Here is a 26,863-nt window from a genome sequence, read left to right on the forward strand (position 1 = left end):
CCACTCATACTATTTGTAATGAGCCGCAGCCCCCAAATTTTGAAAAAATTATGCCCCAGCCCCTCCAGCTCATAATTAGCCAAATATTATATGTTTTTTTACGCATAATGCCATCTTTACCCCTCCCCACTTCTTCTTCAATCCTCTTCCCTCTAATCCCAGCCCCCTCAAGCCCCCAAATGCCAGAAACCCAATAACCCAAAGCCCCAGCAAACCCCTATTAAAACCCCAAACAAAACCTTCAAAAGGAGCTCCCTCCTCCCCTCCAACCCCCTTCAAACCCTCCTCTCCGGCGAACTCCCCAACCCCCGCGCACTCTCCTTCATCCTCTCCTCAACCTCACCCCTCTCCTCCCCTCCCTTCCGCTCACAAATCCACTCACTCCCTCTCAAGCTCAACCTCCTCTCAAACCCCCACCTCTCCTCTCCTCCCTCGCCCTCTCCTACAGCCCCACCAAGAGCTCCACCCTCCTCTCCCAATCCCGCGACCCCCGCAACCCCCTCCTGTGGATTCTCCTTCTTTCCCAATCGAATCCCTACTCCGCCCTCAAGCTATTCGACAAAATACTCCAACTAAACATCGAACTCGACTCTGTAGCTTTCATTGTGTTAATGAAGTCTTGTGGGAAAATAGGGAGTTTGAGGTGTGCTTTTTGCTAATTCGGGAGGTTTTGGACTCAGATCCGACGATAGCTTTAAGTTATGGTCTTTCTAATATTATGGTGCTTTTATTCCATGTAAAGTTTTCTGAGTATTAAAACATAAGTTTTCTTCTGATCCTTTGGCTACAAAAATTCGCTTGGGTTGATGTGTATTTGAGATTTGTAGCCCATGAGTGTTTGTAGCATTTTAACATTCTGGTGCTTTTGGTTTTATGTAGAGTTCAATGTCCATTAATACAAAATTTTCATCTAATCCTTGGCTATAAATTTTTGAACGCGTGTTGACACATGATGCCCATAAAGATGGTCTCTCATATGCATGCTATGATATGTTTCACTCATCAATACACATGTTAAAGCAAATACAAAGGAAAATAAAGTTGATGAACAGAGCCCTAAATCATGTCAAGTTCATGCTTATGTGTGAACATTCTCATTTAATATGTTAACATGTTAACCTTAATTGGTAAATTGATAACTATATTTGATAAACTGTTAACTATATTTAGTAAAGTGTGTACTATAATCCATTATTTGTTACCTTTTATTTGTAATCTGTTAACTAACACAATTATCTTGTTAACTATCAATCATTATCTGTTAATTGTTATTTGTAAATTGTTAACTATAATTCATTATATGTTAACTGTTACTTGTAAACTGTTAACTATAATCCATTATCTATTAACGGTTATTTATAATATGTTAACAATTATCATTTAACGTGTATATGACCTGAAATTCTTATATATATATATATATATATATATATGAACTATAACCAGGGTGTGATATATAAATAATATATAAATTTATTGTAGCATTAATATGTTAACTGTGTTTCTTTAAAGTAAAATGCAAAATGAATTATAGTGTAAATTTACTATCACAAAATGTTGTACAAATGGATTAATAGTTAATAAATTATATTTCACATGTACAATATAAAACTTAACATTTAAAAGAATGAAAATAACAGTTACTCAATTATACTTATATGGAACAACTAAACATTAACAGTTAATTGGCTATAGTTCACATGTAGTCGGTAAAACTTAACAGTTAATTAACAAAACTTAATATTTTAAAGGAAAACTTTAACACAAACTCCACTATACTTAACATAGTATAGGTAAATGTTAACAGCTAATGTAAAATAGTGGATGTATAAATATGTTAGACCTTAATGCCACTAGGATAGAACCCTAGAGGGGGAGGGTGAGTAGGGTTTATGCTAATCTAATCCGATTTAATTCTAATAAAAACTAATTAACAAATATCCTAGCAAATTAGATATGCAACAAGATATATATATGCAAGGATATAAAAACAAGGGTAAGTAAACTATAAACAAATATAAACAATATAGTGGATAAATTAGACAATGTGAGAATGGCGATAGAGATAAACAAAATATAAGTGCACAAGAAAAATTCAAACACACAAGAAATGATCACAGAGTTCGGACCTATCGTCCTTCGTCTCCGCTCCTCGCTCCTAGGGAGAAATCCACTATCACACCGGGTTTTTGACGCTCACCGAAAAACGTTTACACCTCACACTCGGTTTTCTAGCTCATCGAAAACTTTACAATCAACACTCTTGTAATCACATTCTACACCTTCTAAGTGTTGGTCTCTAGCCCGTGTCTCTCTCAAGTGCTCGGATTTACAACCTCTCCCTAGGCTTTACTTCTAAGTGTTGGTCTCTAGCCCGTGTCTCTCTCAAGTGCTCGGATTTACAACCTCTCCCTAGGCTTTACTACCGACGTCACTCCTCTTGGGACTGTCTCTCTCAAGTGCTCGGATTTACAACCTCTCCCTAGGCTTTACTACCGACGTCACTCCTCTTGGGACTACCCCGTATCTCACTACACACTCCTCTCGGTGTACAAGTATATTACAAAGTGTATTCTCACAAATGAAGCTCACAAATCAAATAAATATTCTCTAAACAAGGTGAGAAATCAATTAAGCTCAACTCAATGTTACAAACTCTCACAACCCCAAATTATATTATGTATGCAAATACAATAAGCTCAAGTGGGTGTGTGTAACAAAGAGATTAAATAAAACAAACTAAACTTTATGTATGCAAATACAATAAGCTCAAGTGGGTGTGTGTAACAAAGAGATTAAATAAAACAAACTAAACTCAATATAAATCTAGCTTAATGAAATAAGTGGGTGTGTGTAACAAAGAGATTAAATAAAACAAACTAAACTCAATATAAATCTAGCTTAATGAAATATAATCAAACAATTATATAAATGTAAAGCTAGATTGAGTTAAGAAATTCTCCTCTAAAAAACAAGATGTAGAGATGGAGATTGAAGCTCAAACAATAAAGATGATCTTCTCCACTTGTGAAAACTTCTTCACAAACTTAAAACTCAAATAAACTTTTAAATAAACTTTAAACTCTTGTAAACTTGTTTTAAGAACTTCTTAATTACTTTAGAATATTAGAGGGCAAATGGTATATATGGGATCATAAGACAAAGCCTAAAAACCAAGAAAAACAAAGCAAAAAGACAAAATAATGAAAACTGAAAGTATAGTCGTTGGAGGCCGTCGGTCGATTGATGAACAGTATCAGTTGACTGATGAGCTGACCGTTACAGGCAGTTCACAGCTCATGGGTCAACTGAAGACCTCATCAGTCGACTGATAAACTCATCAGTCGATTGATAGTTCATCAGTCGCAAAAACAAAAACTTTTAACAATTCCAGGCGAGTTCATCAGTCGACTGATAAACTATATCAGTCGACTGATAACAAGTTATCAGCCTGATTAAAACAATAAATCTGATTTTCAAACCTCTTTTAAAAATAGCAAAAAAAATTCCAAAAAATATAAACCTTTAAGGAATGATTGTAAACATGTAAATGAACATGTTACAAAAAGTATTTTTGAAAGTACACCTCCCAAATGAGAAATCTCTTCATTTTGCAAAAATATCCAAAACGTAAAAACTTTAGATACTTGAAATTTGGTGTTTTAACATGAACCAAAGTTTTGAAAACTCTTATATGGCTTTATTGACTTGGTAAAGATATAAACTAGTTTTGTCAAGTCCATATACCGAAAACACAATATTTTCTCAAAAAATACATATACTATGCAATAAACATGATTTCATAAAAATGATATCAAAAACATTACCCGCAAATGTCTAACAACGAAATTATTTAATTTAAATCTATAATCATTTTTATCCACTGAATTTCTCAGAATGCGACTACAATATAAAGCACAATTCTATAATTCTCATAATCAAGGTCTAGATGACGAAAAGTTAAATTTAACACATATTGAAATATCCGGGAAATTATCTAATCTAGAGTAATTTAATGATTTGAGCCTTCCTCATAAAAGGTGACGTCTGAATTAACCGAAGATTAAGTGTACACCGTGCGTCCATATGTATAATTATGTTGAATTCAAGACAAATTGCAATAAAAACATATTAGCACTAATCATATACTGATCCTAACTCTCAAAAGGTGAATTAGACCTTATCAATAATAGCACCAGCTCTGATTCCATTATTAGATCTAATGCACGAGGAAATGAACCTACAGGAGGGATTGTAAATGAGAGGTTTATGCTATTAATACCATTTAATTCTATAAAAAATTTAATTAAACAAAATGTCCTAGCAAATATAGATAATACAACAATACTATATATATTATTAATATTATATATATTTAATAATAATATTAAATATATATTATATTATATAATATTCAAGGAATACAAACATTATTAAAGTAAACTATAAACATAATACAAACAAAATTATATGGGATAAGAAATAGCAATGAGAGAGAGATGTCATAGCAAGATAAATCAAAATATAAGTGACAATAGTCAAACTCAATATACACCACAAGAAATAACAATTAGTCAACGGAAGGTCGACCTTCCGTACTACTATGTTTCGATTCTCACTCCTGGCGACAAATTCCACTATCACACGCCGTTCCGTACATTACGACTTCACTGAAACGTGATACACCTCACACATCGGTTTTTTAGCTCACCTAAAACTTTATAATAAAACTTCAATCACACTTCTCAACCTTATTGGGTCTCTAGCGCCGGTCTCCCAATACTCGTTTATAACCTCTCTTGGCTTTACTACGACGCCCTCCTTTGGGTACGATTTTCCTCACCACACATCCTGCTCTAGATTACAAGTATTATACAAATGTATCCTCATCAATTGAAAGCTTCACATCAATGATTTCCATAACAAAGTGACGGAGAACTTCAAATTAAGCCGCAACTCAATGTTTTATACAAACTTCTCAGACCGCATATGTATACTATGTATGGCAAATACAATAAGCTGATACTCAAAGTGTATTTCTGTATTTAACAAAGAGATTAAATAAAACAAACTAAACTCAATAATAAAATCTAGCCTTAATAAATGATAATCAATTATATTATATAAATGTAAGCTAATTTGAATTTAAGAATTTCTTCTCTGGAAAACAAAGTGGAGAGATGAGTTGAAGCTCAAACAATGAAAATGACACATCCAACTGTGGAAAAGAATCTTCATAAACTAAAACTCAAAACTTTAACTTTCTTGTTAAACTTGTTTAAACATTACTTAATCACTTCAGAATGTACTTAAGAGCAAAGGTATATATAGATATAAGACAAAGCTAAAAAAATACCAATTAAAACCATAGTAAAAAGATCAATATATGGAAACTAGAAATATAGCCTGTTGGGGGTGTCGACTGACTATATGAACTAGTATCAGATCGCTGATGAGAGCAAAACCGTTACGAACAGTCACAGATTATAGAAAATCTCTGGAAACAAATTCGTAAAGAACCATAAAATCTAGAGAGAGACGACTTGAGTAATCGTATCAGAATCGAACTAAATTATAAGTCTAATTTCCACCATACCTTAGTCAGATTTAAAAAATAGAATATATATATATATATATATATATATATATATATATATATAACCAAAATGTGTATGTATATGATATTGAGCTTAAAGTATCAACACACATAATATAACCCTAAAACTAAATTACCCAAGCTTGATAGATCTTCCTTGATCTCTTCTTGGTAAACTTGGGATGAAACTTGAATTTGAATCTTTAACTTGAATTGCATTGCTTCACCCCACTATTCCGCCAACCTCCATTAGATACGATCGTTATGGCGCAATTCCATCCAACCTTCAACTCATTATTTGTTTAGAATAAATGAGAAAACACAAACACTAGACAAACAATATTAGTTATAATTTTTTTGTAAAAACATCATCAAAACAAAAAGACCAACAATCTTCCCCTTTTTTATGATGACAAACAATTTACACAAAGAGTATATAAAATATACAATAAAGCATAATACTCATAAATATACTCAAAAAAACCACTTGTTTCTCCCCCTTTAGCAAACATCAAAAATGGGAAAAACAAAAGAATTGAGAGAGCGAAAGCTCCCCCTACCTAAAAGCATGATGAGTATAAAACAAATAATAGGTAATAGCTCTCCTTATCGAAAAGCCTTAATGAATATATGCAATGATGACCAAGGCAAACATATGTGAGTAAAAGCATATATAGAGATGCACTATTATTAACTCACATACAAAAAGATCATGAGAACACATATAGATATGTCAATATGAAAAGGTGTGTCTCAATACACAAGCATAAAAATAATGTATAAAATAGATTTATGAAATCAAAAGAAAGAAGAGCATGAGTATCATGAAAAAAGTTTTTAAATAAAAACAAATCACTCAAATAAAATCATAAATCAAAATTTAAATCCAAAAATGATGTTTGATCAATAAAGAAAATTTTCTTTATAAAACTTGATCAAACCACATAAAAATACATTATAAAGCACAAATAGATGATCCATAAGCACAAACACGTTAATATCATCATAGAAGTGCTTTATAATGAATTCAAAAGAACAAATCAAAACCAATTTTTCACAGTTCAAATATAGATTACAAAACATACAAAAATCATGAACTATGGATTTTTGAAATTCAAAAATAAATTATTTTTACTTTCTCAAACAAAGTAAATGAATATATGTATATATATATGTTTGAAAATAATAAAATCCTAAAATCTAAAAACACAACATAAACACAATTAATTTTATTTTAGCACCCAAAAACTTTTGGTGCCGAAAAACTTAGGGACATGACCCCTATCATTATAGCTCAAAGCCCTAGGTTATAAACCCTCTTGGGCGCATTTGGTGCATGAACACAGCTAAAACAAAAATTATGTAAATGACCTTTCCGATTGTAATAAGTATAATGAAAGAGGCTCATTTGATTTTGTTGACCATAAACTTGTGCACGGGATTCATTTACAAAAATAGATAGTCTTATAAATTTATTTTGTAAATAAGAAACATTTTGAAATAAGGTTGGTCTACTTAAAATATTTTACAATTTAGAAACTTTTCGCAAATCAAAATAAAACATAGCTAAGTGATCAACTCTACCACAAAAATCACAATGAAACACATTAACATGCTTATGAAGAACTTTGTGAGAATGAGCATATGAATGTGTATGTGTACATGATGATGAAGCTACATGAGATGCACAAGGAGCATTAGCATTTCTAGGTTTGTGTGGATCATAGCAAAATTTAGCTAAATGGCCTTTTCGACCACAAATGAAAGACTTGTAAATTTTGCTATACATGTGTGTATAGTGGATGTTTGATTTGAAAATGTTATCATGGGATTCTGCACACAAGTCCATAAGCTTATCATGTTTAATAATGCATATTTTTAGAGTTGAATCTAAAGATGAAATGCAATTTTTAACATTATTTAGCTTATCATTAGGCACATTGGCATTGACACTAGAAGTAGAAGAAGCATGATCATTTTGAAAAGAATTAAATTCATTTCTAATTGTTTCTACCTCTAGCATGACATCAATCTTAGCATGAGATAGGCTAGCAATTGATAAGGTTAAATTATCATTTTCCAAACTCAACATATCATTGTTTTCTTTAAGCATTATATTCTCTTTATCAATGATATCAAATTTAGAAGCTAGCCTATCATGATCGGATTTTAACTCTACATGCTTGCTTTTTAAATCAATAAAATTTTTATGCAACTTCTTATAGGCATACATTAATTTCTCATACGCAAAAGTGAGTTCATCAATAGTTAATTCACTTTCAGAATCGGAATCGCTTACCACACTAGGACTATCGCCTAGTGGTTGTGTGCACGATAAGGCTCCACATGAACATGAAGAGGAAGATGCCAATGCTTGTTGGATTACCTCCAAGTTCCCTTGATGTGCTTCTATAAATTTTCACAATCTGTAAGCACTATCAAATGAATCAAGCTTGTTAGAAAAAGATGAATCAAAAACATTACGCAAAAATTCTAACAAGAAATTATTAATTGTAAACATCATATAATCATTTTTACTCCACTTGAATTTCTCAGAAGTGGGTACAATATAAGCACAATCTATAATTTCTCATAAATCAAAGTGTCTAGATTGAACGAAAAGTTTAAATTTAACACACTATTAAGCATAGGGGAAATTATCTAATCTAGAAGTAATATTAATGGCATAACCAAGACTAGGTGCACCGTGCATGTCCATGATGTATATGTGCAAGCAAGACAAATGCAATAAAAACTAGATTAGCACAATCAGATAACTTGGATCTTTAACTCAAGGTGATTAGACCTTAAATCAAATAGCACCAAGCTCTGATTCCAATTATTAGATCCTAATGCCACTAGGAAAGAACCCTAAAGAGGGGGTGAATAGGGTTTATGCTAATCTAATCCGATTTAATTCTAATAAAAATTAATTAACAAATGTCCTAGCAAATTAGATATACAACAATAACTATAAACAAATACAAACAATATAGTGGATAAATTAGACAATGAGAGAATGGCGATAGAGATAAACAAAATATAAGTGCACAAGTCAAACTCAAACACACAAGAAATGATCACGGAGTTCGGACCTTCCGTCCTACGTTTTCGCTTCTCACTCCTGGGGAGAAATCCACTATCACACCGGGTTTCCGACGCTCACCTGAAAACGTTTACACCTCACACTCGGTTTTTTAGCTCACCTAAAACTTTATAATAAACACTCTTGCAATCACACTCTCCAACCTCTAAGTGTTGGTCTCTAGCCCGTGTCTCCCTCAAGTACTCGGATTTATAACCTCTCTCTAGGCTTTACTACCGACGCCACTCCTCTTGGGACGACCCTTTCTCTCACCACACACTCCTCTCAGTATACAAGTATATTACAAAGTGTATCCTCACAATGAAGCTCACAAATCAAATGATTGTTCTCTAAACAAGGTGAGAACTCAATTAAGCTCAACTCAATGTTACAAACTCTCACAACCCCAAATTATACTATGTATGCAAATACAATAAGCTCAAGTGGGTGTGTGTAACAAAGAGATTACTATGTATGCAAATACAATAAGCTCAAGTGGGTGTGTGTAACAAAGAGATTAAATAAAACAAACTAAACTCAATATAAATCTAGCTTAATGAAATAAGTGGGTGTGTGTAACAAAGAGATTAAATAAAACAAACTAAACTCAATATAAATCTAGCTTAATGAAATGATAATCAATTAATTATATAAATGTAAAGCTAGATTGAGTTAAGAAGTTCTTCTCTGAAAAACAAGATGGAGAGATGGAGTTGAAGCTCAAACAATGAAAATGATCTCATTCACTTGTGAAAACTTCTTCACAAACTTAAAACTCAAACAACTTTAAACTCTTGTAAACTTGTTTTAAACACTTCTTAATCACTTCAGAATGTTAGAGAGCAAAGGGTATATATAGGATCATAAGACAAAGCTAAAAAACCAAGAAAAACCAAGTAAAAAGATAAAATAATGGAAACTAGAAATATAGCCGTTGGAGGCTGTCGGTTGACTAATGAACAGTATCAGTCGACTGATGAGCTAACCGTTACAAGCAGTTCACAGTTTATCGGTCGACTGAAGACCTAATCAGTCGACTGATAAACTCATCAGTCGACTAATAGTTCATTAGTCGTAAAAAAAAAAACTTTTGATAATTCCAGATGAGTTCATTAGTCGACTGATTAACTCTATCAGTCGACTGATAACAAGTTATCAACCTGATTAAAACAGTAAATCTAATTTTCAAACCTCTTTTAAAAATAGCAAAAAATTCCAAAAAATGTAAAACTTTAAGGAATGATTGTAAACATGTAAATGAACATGTTACAAAAAGTATTTTTGGAATTTCACCTCCCAAATGAGAAATCTCTTTATTTTGCAAAAATATCCAAAACATGAAAACTTGAGATACTTGAAATTTGATGTTTTGACATAAACCAAAGTTTTGAAAACTCTTATATGGCTTTATTGACTTGGGAAATGATATAAACTAGTACTGTCAAGTCAATATACCGAAAACACAATCTTTTCTCAAAAATACATATACTATGCAATAAACATGATTTCATTGTATATATATATATATATATATATATATATATATATATATATATAAAACCAAAATGTATATGTATATGATATTGAGCTTAAAGTATCAACACTCATAATATAACCCTAAAACTAAATTACCCAAGCTTGATAGATTTTCATTAAGCTCTTCTTGGTGAACTTGCGAATGAAGCTTGAACTTGAATCTTTAACTTGAATTGCATTGCTCACCCCACTATTCCGCCAACCTCCAACTCATTGTTTATCTAGAATAAATGAGAAAACACAAATACTAGACAAACAATATTAGTTATAAATTATTTGTAAAAACATCATCAAAACAAAAAGGCCAACAAAATATTCAGTAGATTAATTATTAAGTTTTTCCTAATACAAGTGAACTATAGAAAATTAACTGTTAACGTTTACATGTTCCATGTTAAGTATACTGGAGTAAGTGTTAACTTTTTCTTTTAAATGTTAAGTTTTATTAATTAAATGTCAAGTTTTACCGACTACATGTGAACTATAGTCGATTAACTGTTAATGTTTAGTTGTTCCATATAAGTATAATTGAGTAACTGTTATCTTTATTCTTTTAAATGTTAATTTTTGTATTGTACATGTGAAATATAACTAATTAACTATTAATACTCAATTATACTTAACATTTAAATGTTAATTTTTGTGTTATTAATAGTTAATTAGTTATATTTCACATGTACAATACAAAACTTAACATTTAAAAGAATAAAGATAACAGTTACTCAATTATACTTAACATTTAAATGTTAATTTCTGTGTTATTAATAGTTAATTAGTTATATTTTACATGTACAATACAAAACTTAACATTTAAAAGAATAAAGATAACATTTACTCAATTATACTTGTACAGAACAATTAAAATTAACAGTTAATCGGCTATAGTTCACATGTAGTCGGTAAAACTTAACAGTTAATTAACAAAACTCAACATTTTAAAGGAAAAAGTTAACGCAAACTCCACTATACTTAATATAGAATAGGTAAATGTTAACAGTTAATTTAAAATAATGGATGTATAAATATTCAGTAGATTAATTATTAAGTTTTACCTAATACAAGTGAACTATAACAAATTAACTATTAACATTTACATGTTCCATGTTAAATATAGTGGAGTAAGTGTTAACTTTTTTCTTTTAATTGTTGAGTTCTGTTAATTAAATATTAAGTTTTACCTATTACATGTGAACTATAGTCGATTAACTGTTAATGTTTAGTTGTTCCATATAAGTATAATTGAGTAACTGTTATCGTTATTCTTTTGAATGTTAAGTTTTGTAGACTGTTATGTTTTACCTAATATATGTAAACTATAGTTGATTGACTATTAACATTTACCTAGTCCTCCTTAAATATAATTGAGTAATTGTTAACTTTTGAATAAGATTATATAATGTAAAATATCAAGTAAGCTTAGTCCTCAAATATAGTTGACTGACTGACTGTTAACATTTACCTATTCCTCCTTAAATATAATTGAGTAATTGTTAACTTTTGAATAAGATTATATAATGTAAAATATCAAGTAAGCTTGAAGATGTTTTCGTTGTAGTCGGTCTCACCCATTATATTTTATATGGAACAACTAAAGGTTAATAGTTAATCAGCTATATTTCACATGTACAATACAAAACTTGCTCTTTTGTAAATTTCCACATCATATATAGACTACGTAAATCAAATGAATTTTTATATTAACAAGATTTAAATTTTATTTTCACCCAGTCAAGTGGTAGACCTTTTCACATCTTCATAACTAATAGCATTCCAGTTTCAAACAAAAAAACCAAGTCGGTCAACAATATTATCATATTCAAAACCCATAATTATCTCAACTAGATTCATGCATTACTGCTTCAAATCCCACATCCCCTCCCTCCTCCTATATTATATAAACCTCTCCGCACAACACAAACCCCCAAACAACAAAACCAAACACACCTTCAAACGAAATTAATCTAAGAAATAGACTGAAGATTCAAAGGAAGAAAAAGAAAAAATAATGGCCACGCTAAAATCCTAAATCTTCGTACTATCATCATCATCATTATCTCCATCACCATTCACATCATGCCGGCGGCACGTGAGATTCCAAGCAAGCTTCCAAGCTCCAGTCAGTCCGAGCAGAAACAAGCCTACGATCTCCCTCTCCAAACAATTCACAGCTGCCATGATCAACATATAGAAGCTCTCTCTCAGAGATCAAGACAATATTATGATCAACAAATTAAACCCCCAACAAACGGCACATAGATCATCTAACAGTACCGACGAGCCTCCAATGTTCAAACTGTATGCAATCGCCAGGGCAGCAGCAAACATGGCGGAGATGAACAGCCACGAGCATGATGGTGCTCGTCAACAAATATGCACCTCAGTGAAAAGCACACATCAAACTCTCCAATTGCCCGCAAGCCTTCATTAACACAATGAAAGCTACGGAGTCGAGTTCCACGTTTAGTTAGAGCATTTTGTTGAATAGCTTGAGGGCGGAGTGGGGACTGGATTGGGAAAGAAGGAGAGTCCATAGGAGGGGGTTACGGGGGTCGCGAGATTGGGACAGGAGGGTGGGACTCTTAGTGGGGTTGTAGGAGAGGGCGAGGGAGGAGAGGAGAGTTGGGGGTTTGAGAGGAGGTTAAGCTTGAGAGCGAGTGAGTGGATTTGTTAGCGGAAGGGAGAGGAGGAGAGGGGCGAGGTTGAGGAGAGGATGAGGGAGAGTGCGCGGGGGTCGGGGAGTTCACCGGAGAGGAGGGTTTGAAGGGGGTTGGAGGGAAGGAGGGAGCTTCATTTGAAGGTTTCGTTTGGGGTCTTAATGGGGGTTTGTTGGGGCTTAGGGTTTTTTGGTTTCTGACATTTAGGGGCTTGAGGGGGCTGGGATTAGAGGGAAGAGAATTGAAGAAGAAGTGGGGAGGGGTAAAGTTGAGATTATGGGTAAAAAATATATATGATTGGGCTAATTATGAGCTGGATGACTGAGGCATAATTTTTTTCAAAAATTGGGGGCTGCAACACATTACAAATAGTATGAGGGCTAGGGCACATTGCTTTTTGGGTTTTGGGGCCTTAAAGCAATTTTTTCTTCGAAAACTTAACCTCAAATAACGTTAAAAAACGCACACAATGGAACGTAACATCTGTAAACAAATAACAATAAGGGACACGTAAGATGCGTTAACAAAGAATACTTTGGAAAATTAATAAGGCTTAATAAAGAACACTAATCCGTCCACTGAACAAGTTAAATATTAGTAACTTAGAAGGCCATATCTTGAGAGAAATAGGTTAACCTTTCATTGGTTTTCTTCTTAAATTGAGGTAACCTTTTTTTAATGATATGTTAATTTAAAGCAGAATTTGCGCTGGAGAACTGTTGCCCCTAGAAAAGCGTTTTTGCAAGTAATACTACAATGAGGCCGATCTAAAATACCCACTAAGAATCCTATTAAAACCACCCCTATAAGAATGGGATGGTTTAACCATAGATAAAATAGCTAAAATTTTCAAACCAACCCCCACCTACACGTGTATCACCCTATTTCTATCGGATGTTCTAATAAAATCTGCACTCTTAAATCTCTAAATAAAATTTGACCTGAAAGATCTCAAAACAAGTGATTTTACTGAATATAGCATTTTCCCTCTATTCCTTTTCCCTTACAGTCATCAATTAAATACACAAACAAATAACAATACATTTGATTTCTACCAACAACAAGATACACAACAATAAATTGTGACCAGAAAAAGCTTATTCCTGATTATAATAATTATTCTCACTACAAAATTGCAATAAATTTGCACATCTCAAACTCATACACTCTTTATCAATATATACACCTTCCTCAGCAATCTTCGATAAATAAGAACCTTGAGGTTTTCTGGAGCTATTACCACCTATTCTCTGTATCCTACTTGAACTTTATTGAATCACAATAAGAAAGCTATTACATAAATGCTCATGTGGAAAACCAAGACCAAAAAAAGTAAAGCCACATGTTCAGTGAAGCACTTGTTTTATTTCTTCAATTAACCTTATTTTCCTTGAAGAATCGACCTGCATCAATGTCCAAAAATCAACTTACTGGTATGACTCGAGTTCAAAATCTTTAGAGCTGGAAAGAAAAAAAAAACGAACTATACATCCTTACAGAAGTACATGAATCAGTGGGTTTAAGGTAATCTTTCATTTGCTAATATTACATCAAGAGTGCGCATAATAAATTCAATCCAAGCACAAAAAGTTGTAATCTATGAAGGCATTAGCCATAATTTGCTACCCTCGTAATCGAAAAAAAAAATTTCATGGTTCTCTGAATTGTATATATTGCTATTACATAATTGTTCACGTATAGGAGTATCATTAGAGACATCGTCATATGTTGTGAACTAGAGGCAAGAGTCTTTGTACTATAGCTATATATATTTCTCATTAAGTTTCATGTGCCTGTAAAATTACTTTATTAAGGTGCGAACGTTGTACGAGTCACGAAACAGAAGAAAAATTTTGCTCAAGAAAGAGCCTCCAATAATTTGAAATCTGACATAGTACTACCACAACTAGTGAACTGTGTGTTTTCTTATCTTAAAACAACAATAACAGAAACAACAATGATGATATCAACATAAAGAGCATGCATATCAACTTTTGTGCATCAGCAGCAATGTGCATCTTTTTTCTCCATTCTTCAATATTAAGGTTCATCCCTTCTATCGAATTAGAAAAGGGGATTCATTTACCTAACTGTCAACTTCATGACCAGCCCATGACTACGATGAACACCTAACTTTTAATGATGAACTTTTATATGTTGAAACAATCTCAAAGATTTTCACCCTGAATTTATCAGCTAAGCCAGACTGAATTCAAGTTCTGTAAAGCATTTTTCCATTTTGGTAGTACATCTGACTATCTGTGTAAAGTATCAGTGTATCATATTAACATTGTGGCCTAATAGTGCATGATAAATAGCTGAATATGCAGAGGCCCAAACCTAGAACATGAATGTGTCCAATAGATAGAGATATAGAATACGGATATAGCACCAGCAATAAAACTATAACAGGTAAAGGTAATAATAACACTCACCTTAGAGAGAAGAGCAGCAAGACCTTGAGGCAAAGCCGCCAAATCAGATGCGGAGTCCCCGAGATTAGAAAGCTGCAGTAACACTCTCTTCACCCTCAATTCGTTCAGGTACTTTTCATAGTTCATCGGAGTAGACTTCCACGAGTAGAAAACATCGTCATCTCCCCATTTCTCAACTTCATACGCATCGCAAAACCACTTCTTGATCATTTCAATAGCTGTTCTATGAGATAAACTCCCCCCTGCAGCATCTCTCAGGGTCTTCACAAGAGCCCCCTCCGTAATCCTTCTCTGCAATCGTTTATAGAAGAAATATCGTGAATTCTCCCAATCCACAACCTCATTGACCACTCCCTTTGCCTTCATCCTCAGCGAAGTATCATGAAGCTCTGCAAACCTTGTTGCAATCTGAGTGTAAACTGGCAGCAACTGCTTCTCTCGAGATCTTATCCTCTTCTGAATAGAATCCATGTCTCCTCCCTCTCCTGCTTTAGCCTTTTGAAGACTTTCCTTGAGATTTCTCAACTCTGGATCAAGCCTTGCCATGCAATCAACAAGCTCCCTTGCTCTGAACTTGATCTCAACCATACCCTCAGGCTCAAGCACATTCCCCTTTGCTGTCCTTTCTGCATACATCTCGATTTGATCAGGGTTAATCTTGCTGTCAACCACAACCCATGCCCCTCCTCGAAGCTCTCCGGTTTTTGGAATGTAGACAAACACAGGCTGATTGTAAGTTCTCAAGTTCTCAACAATGGTAGAACCAGCCTGAAGTATTCCCTCAAATAGATCTCTTTGCCCACCAGAAAACCCTCTCCAATTGGCAAGAATAAATAAAGGAAGCTCCTCTCGGTTAAAATCTAGCAAAGCTTGAGATGTCTTTGTAGCTGAGTCAGGGAACCAAACTTGACCAGCTTGGGGAACGACTCTCTCATGGGAATCGAGCTGGCCTGGATCTGCCGGAATTATCTGAGTCATCGTCTGGGTCTCAACAGCAACAATACCAACGGGGATTCCACCTAGCTTTGCCCTCCCGGTGACCACTGTCTTAGCCCATCCTTCCAATGTCTCAACAAAGCTATCTTTATCGAAGATTCCACCTAACCACTTTCCCTTTCCATCTTCAATGCCACTAATTGCAGCTCGAGGATCACAAGAATTCTCTGGAGAGTACTCAACCAACCGGTTTGGCTCGTCTACTGATCTCACAATGGGGAGAGGTCCTCCAACATAAGGAGGCACAAAGCTGAGCCACTTGAGAATTGAGACGACACCCTCAAGATCATCAGATACTGTTAGATGAACAACTCCATTGGTGGCCATGATCTTGGGACCCCCGAGTTGCATGTGGGAGCTGTAAACTTCTCGACCAAGGAGTTTGTTGAGGGCAGAAAATCCTGTTAAAATTATAGGCTGATCGAGACGTTGGATACACCGCATCCCGAGCCGAGCTAGGTAGGCCCCGATGCCAACGGTCCTTCCAGTTACATAAGTTAATGTAAAAGTCTCTTTATAGGCTCTAGAATATGCCCCAGCAATGGCTCCACTACCAGTCAAATTTTCAACTCCTAAACCATCCTCCTTCCCAACAATTGAATCAACCACCCATCTCATCTCCCCATTGTCTAATTTGAGCTCATGGACGACGACAGAAGAACTGATACGAGAATAATCCTCTTGGGTTAAATAAATATAATGGAAACCCCGCTCCGGTGCTGACTCATCAGACCACCCGACCCGAAAGCAAGATTTAACTTCCTCAGCAACTCCTATCCTGGCACCGGAGTTTGCAGCAAGATAGATTAGAGGGAACTTCTTCTGGCAAGCCAAATCAGTAGCAGCATAGAAGAAGGCATCCTCTCGTGGGCCAAAGGAGCCAGCTTTGAAGGTAACATCATTTGCTACAACAATGATTGGTCGGCCTTCTGGGAACTCGGGTGTAGACATCTCAATGTGCCAAGCAACCATACCGACATCATTGAGGCCCGGGGCTCGATCTACAGGGACCAGAGGGGTACCCCAACTCCCATTTTTATCAGCAAACGCCAGTTCCATAACTTTAAGAAGATCTCTAGCACCCCTTTTCCCTTGAGATTCCCATGAATGCTGGAGTGCTGTCTTAAATGCCTGAACATTCAAATTTGGGTTTAAGGTAATCAGAAATAGACAATGAGGGTCAGGAAATTAGAAGGGATTAAGTATGTATACCCCTTAAATCATGCATATTTGCAAAACTACCCCCAGTCACTGAATTTGCAAAACAACCCCCCACATCATCAACTTTGAAAAAAGAAAAAAAAACCAAATCAACAAATCATTAAATTTGAGAGGCTAATTTGTAATTGCAATGGATTATCAACAAACAAAATAGTCAAATGTTTACTCACCATATCCAAAAAGTTGATGATTTGCTGATTTGAGGTCTTTTTTTCAAAGTTGATGATTTGGGGGTAGTTTTGCAAATACGCATGATTTAAGGTGTGTGTGTGCATGCGTGTGTAAACCGTTAGAAGAAATGTTAGAAGAGAGAAGTTTAAAATGTTAGAAGAGAGAAGTTTACCAGAGGGAAGTCGTAGCAATAAGTGGTGTTGCTCTTCCTAGCCAAAAGACGTTTTCGGTCGATGGAAGAGAGAGGCTGATATATACCAGCAACTGGAACTCCATGCAATGGAGCAGTTTTAGAACAGGTGCTATTGTAAACCACTTGATGGGATTTTCCATCCTCCATTTCTCGGTAGATCTAGAATGGAACCAAATAGTAAGTTTCTGAGTTGAATACAATAAGGAAAATAAGGACGCCGCAACTTAAGTATTTCTCATGAAAGATAAAGAACAGGTGTTTACTTCGACATGTTGTGGAACAATAACTAGTTACATCAGTATGCATGAAAAAAACATAAGAAACCAACTTTTAAAGAGCATGGATAAGATGGGAAGATGCACAGACTAGATAAAAGATATTAATATCTTTATAGAATGTTAAATAATACTGAAATGTGAATGAGAAAGACAATAATTTAAAAATAAGACATGAAATCCTAAATAGGAGAAAGAGCAAACAAATAAAGAACCAAGAAATGAATACTGATACCACTACTAAAGAATCTATATTAAGCCAAACAAATGTTTAAAAGAGAATTATTTTTATGAATACGAAATAACTACTTCAGTGGTTTGCAATTATGACCTTTTTCCACATTAACTGGTTTTTCTTTGAAATTTCATGTAGCACAAATAATTTAAATAATTCAATGTGTTTCAAAACGTCGAATAATTAGAGATTGTCAAAGGTCCCCCGCCACTATGCCAAAACCCTAAAGTTGAAGTGAGGGTTGAGGGTTATAATTTCTTATTTTAACAATGCCCTTGCAGTTTCAGTGCCCTTTTTATAGGACGAAACCAGGACTCATGTGGTTGTACTAATTTTATTTTAAAACAAAATTGTCTAAATTCATGGCCTGTAGGATTTGAACCTAGGTCGGTCTGATACTACACCATAACTCTGAAGTTCTAGTGAGGTTGAGGGTCATAATTTTATATTCTAACAGAGATTATTATCGCAAAATTATTCAAAAGTAATTGCTTACATGCGCAGTGCAAGTATGGCCAGTAACATTTGTAACGACAATCCTCCAAGCACCACTAGCAATACCAACTAAGTCAAGCCAAAGCTTAACTTCCCACTCACAAACAGCAAGACGGTGCATTCGCACGCCAACCACCTTATGGACTCTAAATGCTAGTTCTTCCAAGATAGAGCACACAATAGCCTCCTCCTGCCCAGCAATTAAGTCCACAGTCCTGGATACAGTCAATAAACATTGACTAATATAAGACATTAATTAACCCCTGAAGTATTAAAAGACAAGGTAGAGATTCTGTCTGGAAAAATTCTCTATGAAGAAGATTTCAATCAAACAAGAAACCAAGGAAACTTGAAAACAGTAAAATTTCAGATTGTCTGAACCTGAAAAGTTTGAAAAGATAGTATAATAAAGGAAAATGTAAACAAGAAATGTAGGAAGCTTACCTCGATGACGGTAAAAGATCAAAAAGTTGTTGCTCCCTCAAGATGCAAAGATACATATGCGAATGATCTGATCTGATGGCTTCACTGTGTACATGGAGCTCTAACTCTTCAAGAGCTGCAAACAATGATCTTAGAATACTAACTGATGTAAAGGACATTGAAGGCTGAACATGAGAGATTTCCATGTCAAGGCCCTGGCCCACAGAAAAAAACCCATCAGTGGTGTTGGGTTGTCTAACAAGAGTCCGAAGGAACATCCTTTGGATAAGCGCCTTGCTGTCTACAACAGTATAGAGATGCCATTGTCGGTCACGCGATGGTGTGTACTTTATGTTTTCATAACCTTTCAGCTTGTGCTAAAGCATTACAAGGAAAGATATACATATTAGTGTCAGAGTGGGGTGGGATAACTATGTTTGGCATTAATTATTTACCAGTTCAAGAAAAGTGGAGAGAGGAGGTTCCAAGTGACGAAGAAGAGGTTCTTCCTCATAATAGTTCTTTTCCGCTGACCAGTGAAAGGAATGACGCATTGGTGCTCGCCCTTCGTCCCTCTGTATAATACAGCTGATACCCCTAACGCCTGAATTTCGGAGGCCAGATATTACAGACTCCTCCTTCAAAATTTTAGCTAATCTGTGTATCCTCTCCTGAGCTTGGTCCTCATCACCACTGCAGAAAATTTTAGATTAACTTGAAAGAATGTCTATTACATATTACAAGCAGAGACTATGGCTCAGGATGAGTAGTGCTAACAACACTTTTGATAATACTGTGCTACTATTATTAAGAAAATAAAGTGCACCCTCCTTATCTCATCATGGTTTTCGATACGAAGTGAAGGGACTATATATAAGAGTAATAGTACCAAAAAAATAGCAAAGCACACATTTTCCTTTTTAGATACTGTTGTTGTCCAAAAAAGAAGAAAGAGCGCAATGTTTTTCAAGTCCAGACATAGCCAAATATTAATCCATCTCCCTATATTGTCAAATGAGATAAGGGTGTATTCATCTTCATAATCAACTGTTCATAGAGAATTAGATGGTGCTGCTTCTCTGCAAGATACAACAGATTAAAATGGACAAAAAAAATACCCTGCAAAATCAAATATGCAAATATATGCACATGAAATAACTAATCATATCATACATTCAACTTATAATATGATGATAAGTTTTTCCTCTCTAATATTTACTATTTGCCACATTTTTGTTTCTTACTTGTAAATTTAGAAACAGTGAGCGTGTATGTAGGCATATGTGAATGAAATGATTTTTCCAGAATTTTGGCCTTCAGGATCTTATATTTACCAATGAAATGAAGATCTTTGCATTTGCGAAAACCTAAACGAAATCGTGAATAAAGGGAAGATATATATCTCTCGCACCGAAAAATTGTCAGTGAATGATCCAGGTAAGCCAACTACTAAATTAGAAGATTAACTCGCAGAATACAAAATGCCTTAAATTTCTTTTCATGACAGTTGAATGAGAAAAAAGTGCAAAAAAGGTTTGGTACCTATCTTGAAGAGAACTCATTTGATTATTAATGCCAGCCAAAGCAACATGAAGCATGTTTCCTTGACTAGCTTGCTCTGGGAGCAAATTAATCGTAATTTCTTTATCAGAATCTGTGCTTAAACTATGAGTCGCTTCTTTTAGTGCTGTGTTAATTGCTGACGGCAGAAACTGAAGAGATTTGATGATGACCATGGCACCCCATCTCTTGTCAGAGTGCTGTATTGAATCCTCCGAGAAATCCCACAAGGCAATTAAGCCAGATCTATGCCACTGCATCCGAACACTTCCCTTTACAAGATAGGGCTGCAAATAGAGATTCAAAGTTAGATACAAATGAAAATAAAGGATTTCATGCAAAAGCAAACTACAAAAGAGATTTGTATTCCTAAGGCAAAGATGTATCAAAATCTTATATCAAAAAGATTTTATTTGTAGATTCAGAAATTGGTTTGGTAGCTAGGCTTAGAGATAGAGGCTCATGATGGGTAACTAGAAATGTTTAATTTAGAGCAGCTTTAATTAGAACAGTGATCTAACGATAAAAGAAAGAGTTTACTACGAGAATAAAATTTATCCACTTTTATGGTGGTTACCTGGTACAATCTGCGAATATAAGTTTCAATCACTCTCCTTAGAAGGGTATAGTCACTGTGGTCAAAGAGGGCAACAAGGGCATCCTCAACAGCCAGTGGAGCACTAACTAGATCCTCCATTCTCTCATTGATGGCCATTTTCCTCCTAGGCGTCGAAACACGTTCACCTTCTTCAGTAAACATCTCTAGTTCTGAAAGGCTTCTGGCAATGCTTGCGCGGAGCTCACTCAGTTTTGTTTGCTCAAGGAGTTGACTGGCTTTCAGTGCCAACTGTAGTTATCAGATTAACAACTCAAGTCTAAGATTAGATCACAAGATATAATTACTAGGTGGAAGAATAGAACAGTAATCAGATAGAAGACCTCAGAATAGGTTGTGTGGTTAAGAGCAGAAAAGCGAATGAGTTGATCCCTGTAGGCAGCTGGATTGGGATAAACCAATGCTTCCATGAGACGCAAGACCAATTTATTTTTACTTTTGACACCCTGCAGGCACAAAATATAAGCATAATGCTCCTTTAACACAAACAACAGCAATTACAGGGAGACCAATTGTTTTTAGTGAATCATCCACCAACATGAGCATTTTTTTTTTTGCACATTTAAATCCAGATTCTTAATACATACAGTGACATAAATTTATAATCAAAGGCCCCTTCATGCAGTTTTGATAAGAGAGACGACTATGCACCTACCTCAGAAGAAACTTTGAGATTATTTATTGCTTCTTGAAATCAAATGTACTTACCAAGTATAGATTTATAATTTTTCTGACTAAACTATTATATTCCATACATTCAATTCCAGCGATAAATGCAGCACCACAAGAATTTCAGAGTACCTGATGAGATAACACAATGTCCACAATTTTAAGAAGATCTTTCTTGTGTTGAAGCCGGAGTCGTTCAATCACATCAGCCTAGAGAAGAAAACATTATAAGTTTCTCAAGTAAAGGGTTAAAAATTTATATTGCTTATAATATTCATGAAACTGCATAAACTCTAACTTCACATAGCTAATGTTAAGTAAAATTTGTATTTTAACACAATATATAACATTTGAATATAATCAGTTATAATAAAATTGTGCTCTACTGAAAATAAATACCTGTATATTATCATTAAACAGCTCTTCAACAGACAGGTATTCTTCAAAAAGAGTCTGGACAATACATCGAGCATGACTTTCTCTTCCACCCTCGTACGACTTCACAAGGCTCATTAGAGGCTCCACAAGCCTCTCATTTGTGACTTTTTCTTTTTCAGTGCAGGAGAAGAGATACACCTTCAATCAACAGATGAATCAGAGGAAAGTTCCTTGTAGAAAAGAATAATGATCCTTGGTGACATCCAATCAGAAAATCACTGACCTCAATAATTCCCCTTAATAATTTAGCAGGGAAATCGACATTCTTCTGCTGGTTTGAGATCATTTCATACTCCTTGTAGTTTGTATCTAACTGTAGACCACAAACAAGTCTAAAAGGTTGAGAAACGAAACAGAGCATGAAGAAAATGTAATTCATTTGATAGTAATCCCTCATGTTGGCAGAATCCATGAAATTCCAATTCTTCAGGTAAAAAGGGGCAGTAATATTACTAATTATTGACAAACCTCATTTCTGAGATCTTTTGGGAGGCGTGTCGCCAACACGGACATGCTCTCTTGCCACTGCAGAAAGGGAAGCTCTGGGCTGTCCAAACAGTTCAGTAGATCTTGCACAACCTGATTGAGGTTCAACGACATAGCTCAGAAAACTAAAACAAACTCCTACAATCTCAGTATTTTGAGAGCTAATACTAAGAAGATATTATAATTATAGGTTATATACGAAATGGAATTTTGATGTACATGAAACTTGAGCAAGAAAATCTGATCTGCTTTGTAGTGTTTCGTAGTTTGGTATAAAGCGTTTAAGGTATTTGTTCCTTCATGATATGGTGGAAAAAGCAATTAAGCAACTGATGCCAATGAAAATTTTCAAAACAGAGATTTCACGGCTTCCTTGCAAAAGATTCTAAAGCATACAAGATTTTTTTCCTATGAAAATTTTCCTAAAAGCCACATAAAAAGGAACCAAATTGCTGCGAGCTGTAAAAGTTCTTTTAGTGGAAGCATCAGAAATCATGTTAAGGGATAATCTCCAATACTAATGTGCAAAGGCTTCTAGAGTTACTGGAATCTGATATCAGCAAAAACTGAAAGCTATCATATTTTCATCAGCAACAACAAGAAATGTAGAAAATAAATGAAAAGTAAACGATGCTTCAAATTCTGGTCCTCACATCATTAATATTGTGTTCATAACCAGCAAGAATCATCTTTGCAGCATTTAAACTCGCAGCACATCGCTGATGAACTTTGCCTGAAACTGCTGTAGGAGGCCCTAATTTTGGAAAAGTGCCATCAAACGGTTCTGCGCTCCTCACGGCTGAAAGGTCATCAAGATCTAACCTTGCTATGAGATCTCCAGCCTGCAGTCAGTTACATTTCGCACCCATTATTAAAAATAAGCCTAATGAACAATGCTGAAACTAAACAAAGCATATTCTGAAAGCTTTTGAATCACCTGCATAGCTTGGCCCTCAGACATAGTGAAATGGATCACTCCAGAAGCAGGCAAGAGAAGTGGCATGCACATCTTCATAACCTCAACCTCAGCATAAGGTGTATCAGTTTCAACATGAGAACCATCTTGGACTAAGAATCGAAGAAGCTTGCAGGGAGTCTCTGCCACCAACTTTGATGGATCATGATCATTCTGGAGAAGAGAATTTCCATTCTCAGCATTACTAAAGATTAAAGAGTACAATGCAGAATGAGAAAGTTTTTGAAACATAAATGGTTGAATAAATTTATTCTTATAAACTTTCTAGCAACTAAACTCGTAATACAAGGAAATAGATGCCAGTACCTGTAATAAGCATGTCCGGCCATCAATTAGGAGGCGAGTCCCGGCAGCCTCTTCTTCAGCATATATTACATGGCTGTTTCCATCCAACTGCACAAAATTCCATAACGACGATGTAAAATACATGAAATACTAGTTGATGAACATATAGTGCCAAATATTTTGTTAGAAACTCAATGATATCTTACTACAGCGAGTAATTGTTCTTGACTCTGTTGATCAACATTAAACTAAATGTTAAACTGATGAAACCTTTGGTTCTCTGGTTTTAAGAGAATTTGAGAAAAGGAAAACAAATTTATCAGTCATCTGCGAAGAGTTTGACATTGTTCATCAATGTATTCCAAAGTGTCATAGAAACTGACAAATCATAGACGAATATTGTGATGACTTAAATTCCTCCAAACTCTCTCGAACATTGAGCTACTTATCCGATACTGGGGTTCCTTTTTCTGCTCCTAGACTTTATCAGGGATGATGATAACTAAGGATATACTTTCATTTATATTGATTCTATTAGCATAAAAGATTCGATATTTTTCAGTGAACCATTTATAATGCCACAGAAACATAATTAACCTTAAGCAAAATGTAAGGAGGAAAAACAGAAGTGAAAGACCAAGTCCTTCAAGACACTATGACCAAAATTTACTTTGAACAATGAAGTAAGAAGTTATTAGCATTACCATGTCCTTTGAGACACTGTGACCAAAATTTACTTTGAACTATTAAGTATGAATTTATTAGCGTTACCAAGAACAAATATGTCAACGGAATTGGATGAGCAGAAAAGGAAGAAAAGCTTGCCTGCATCAGAAGACCACCATCACGCAAAGTATGAATTTCAGCTTCAATCTCCAATCCGTTCATCCTTAACCTATAGCTACCAGGTCCTCCCCTCACCATTTCAATCTGGATGTGATCATAAATATACTCTAGCACTAAGTATCATATGTATAACAATTATCATATGAAAAGTATTTAGAGACTTACTGTGTATTTGCTCCCTTCAATATTCAAAGTAACAACAGAATTTACTAGAGAAATATGCTGCAAGGTAACAACGCCAATCATTAGATACTATGTATAAGAGAACAGTTGTCAGCATTTTTGGTGTATGATCTAAGAAGTTACCTTGGGTGGGATTTGTCCCTTACCAAGATAGCCAACATAATCAGAAACTACAGCTGCACTGCTCGTTGATGCTTTCTGAGTGTATTACCGCAAGCAAAGGAAAATTAGAATAAAACACAGCTGAAAGAAAAGCCATTGTCATCTTTATAGATAGTTTAAAAAGTAGCTTGGCTTACATAAAGAGCTCCTCCAACAACTGAAAGGTACCAAGGAGGACGCTCAGCTCTAACACGCATAGCAATTCGACTATCCAGCCAACCTGTGTGGATCTTATTGTCTCTATATTCTATGGCCTGAAAACTTAGCATATGTTAACATTGACGGAAATATGAACGGTAGAATTAGCATAAGATTGGTAAATAGCTTACATTTAATAGATCTACGGTATAATCGACATTTGTACGGATTTCCCCTCGAATTTGTATTTCTTTCAGACCAAGAACCATGTTAGCTATTGCTAATGCTCTAGACTCTCCAAATGCAAATACATGGCCTATGATAGAAAAAGAGGGGTCAGAAACAGAAAATTCGAATAAAAGTAATAAAAACTGAAAAGCAACATTATCAAGTGTACATACCAAATTGGGAGTCAGAGAACTCATGAATGCCGCCTCCAGACTGCATTAATGTTAACAAAAGGGGGAAAGGAATTTTTCTATTAGTTGACGGTAACCACAAGACATATGTATTAAAGTGCAATTGAAGGAGACATGTCCTATAGTATACACAGAAAGTTCAACTACTACAGAACATAGTTCCCTATGCTATAAGGAGAAATCTGTGTGCTCCATGTACGTGCTTTCTTGTGTGTGCGTGTGTGCGCATGCATGTTTGTCATTACGCTTATGTGTATGTACATGTAAGAGAAAAAAAGAAGAAAAATGCTATTATTGATGAGAGAACATCATAGAACATCCCCTTTGTGGATCTCTAATGTCATTGAAAACACAAGAAGAAATCGCGATTACACGGATACAACAAGATTTAAACTGGTATGGTGATGCCTAACCTATAGGGGACTCACCCAAATAAGATCCATAATTTTACTGGGGAAAAAAGTAATACTCATCCTAAATGATGACTCTCAACCCAATAATTCAAGGTTGATCTAATAAGCAAGACCAAATTTTGAGCTCTATATCTGACACTCCCTTTGCAATTAACAGGAATATAAAAGGCATGAAGTAAAGCACGAAGGTAAAGAAAATCTTAGATGATAATTTCAATATCAATTATGCCTTAAAGCACGGAAAGCATCAGCATGATGCTGGAAAGCAACTCAACATGTTGATTCCAGCCTCTGAGGTTTAAAATTTGGTTCTAATCTGGATGAACATGTGGTCTCAACAGCTAACTTGATAGCAGA

At 34.9% G+C, this 26,863-nt stretch overlaps 1 protein-coding gene across 1 annotated transcript in view; it reads right to left on the minus strand.

Moving 5' to 3' along the window:
* Positions 13,888 to 26,863, minus strand: part of LOC109851050 (acetyl-CoA carboxylase 1-like) — an 18,199-nt gene continuing 5,223 nt past the window's right edge. The window contains exons 11-32 of the mRNA XM_020421166.1: positions 26,076 to 26,115; positions 25,866 to 25,990; positions 25,674 to 25,790; positions 25,498 to 25,572; positions 25,357 to 25,413; positions 25,171 to 25,275; positions 24,367 to 24,453; positions 24,022 to 24,213; positions 23,738 to 23,926; positions 23,067 to 23,177; positions 22,822 to 22,911; positions 22,560 to 22,736; positions 22,293 to 22,370; positions 21,815 to 21,937; positions 21,453 to 21,722; positions 20,858 to 21,162; positions 19,771 to 20,008; positions 19,337 to 19,692; positions 18,894 to 19,107; positions 17,867 to 18,046; positions 15,307 to 17,433; positions 13,888 to 14,274 (exon numbers count right to left, since the gene is read on the minus strand). Of these exons, the coding sequence (XP_020276755.1) occupies positions 14,218 to 14,274; positions 15,307 to 17,433; positions 17,867 to 18,046; positions 18,894 to 19,107; positions 19,337 to 19,692; positions 19,771 to 20,008; positions 20,858 to 21,162; positions 21,453 to 21,722; positions 21,815 to 21,937; positions 22,293 to 22,370; positions 22,560 to 22,736; positions 22,822 to 22,911; positions 23,067 to 23,177; positions 23,738 to 23,926; positions 24,022 to 24,213; positions 24,367 to 24,453; positions 25,171 to 25,275; positions 25,357 to 25,413; positions 25,498 to 25,572; positions 25,674 to 25,790; positions 25,866 to 25,990; positions 26,076 to 26,115 (5,313 nt within the window). The 3' untranslated portion in view covers positions 13,888 to 14,217. The remainder of the gene's footprint in view (positions 14,275 to 15,306; positions 17,434 to 17,866; positions 18,047 to 18,893; positions 19,108 to 19,336; positions 19,693 to 19,770; positions 20,009 to 20,857; positions 21,163 to 21,452; positions 21,723 to 21,814; positions 21,938 to 22,292; positions 22,371 to 22,559; positions 22,737 to 22,821; positions 22,912 to 23,066; positions 23,178 to 23,737; positions 23,927 to 24,021; positions 24,214 to 24,366; positions 24,454 to 25,170; positions 25,276 to 25,356; positions 25,414 to 25,497; positions 25,573 to 25,673; positions 25,791 to 25,865; positions 25,991 to 26,075; positions 26,116 to 26,863) is intronic.

This window comes from Asparagus officinalis, chromosome 7 (assembly GCF_001876935.1).
Source record: "Asparagus officinalis chromosome 7, Aspof.V1, whole genome shotgun sequence".
Lineage (NCBI taxonomy): Eukaryota > Viridiplantae > Streptophyta > Magnoliopsida > Asparagales > Asparagaceae > Asparagus > Asparagus officinalis.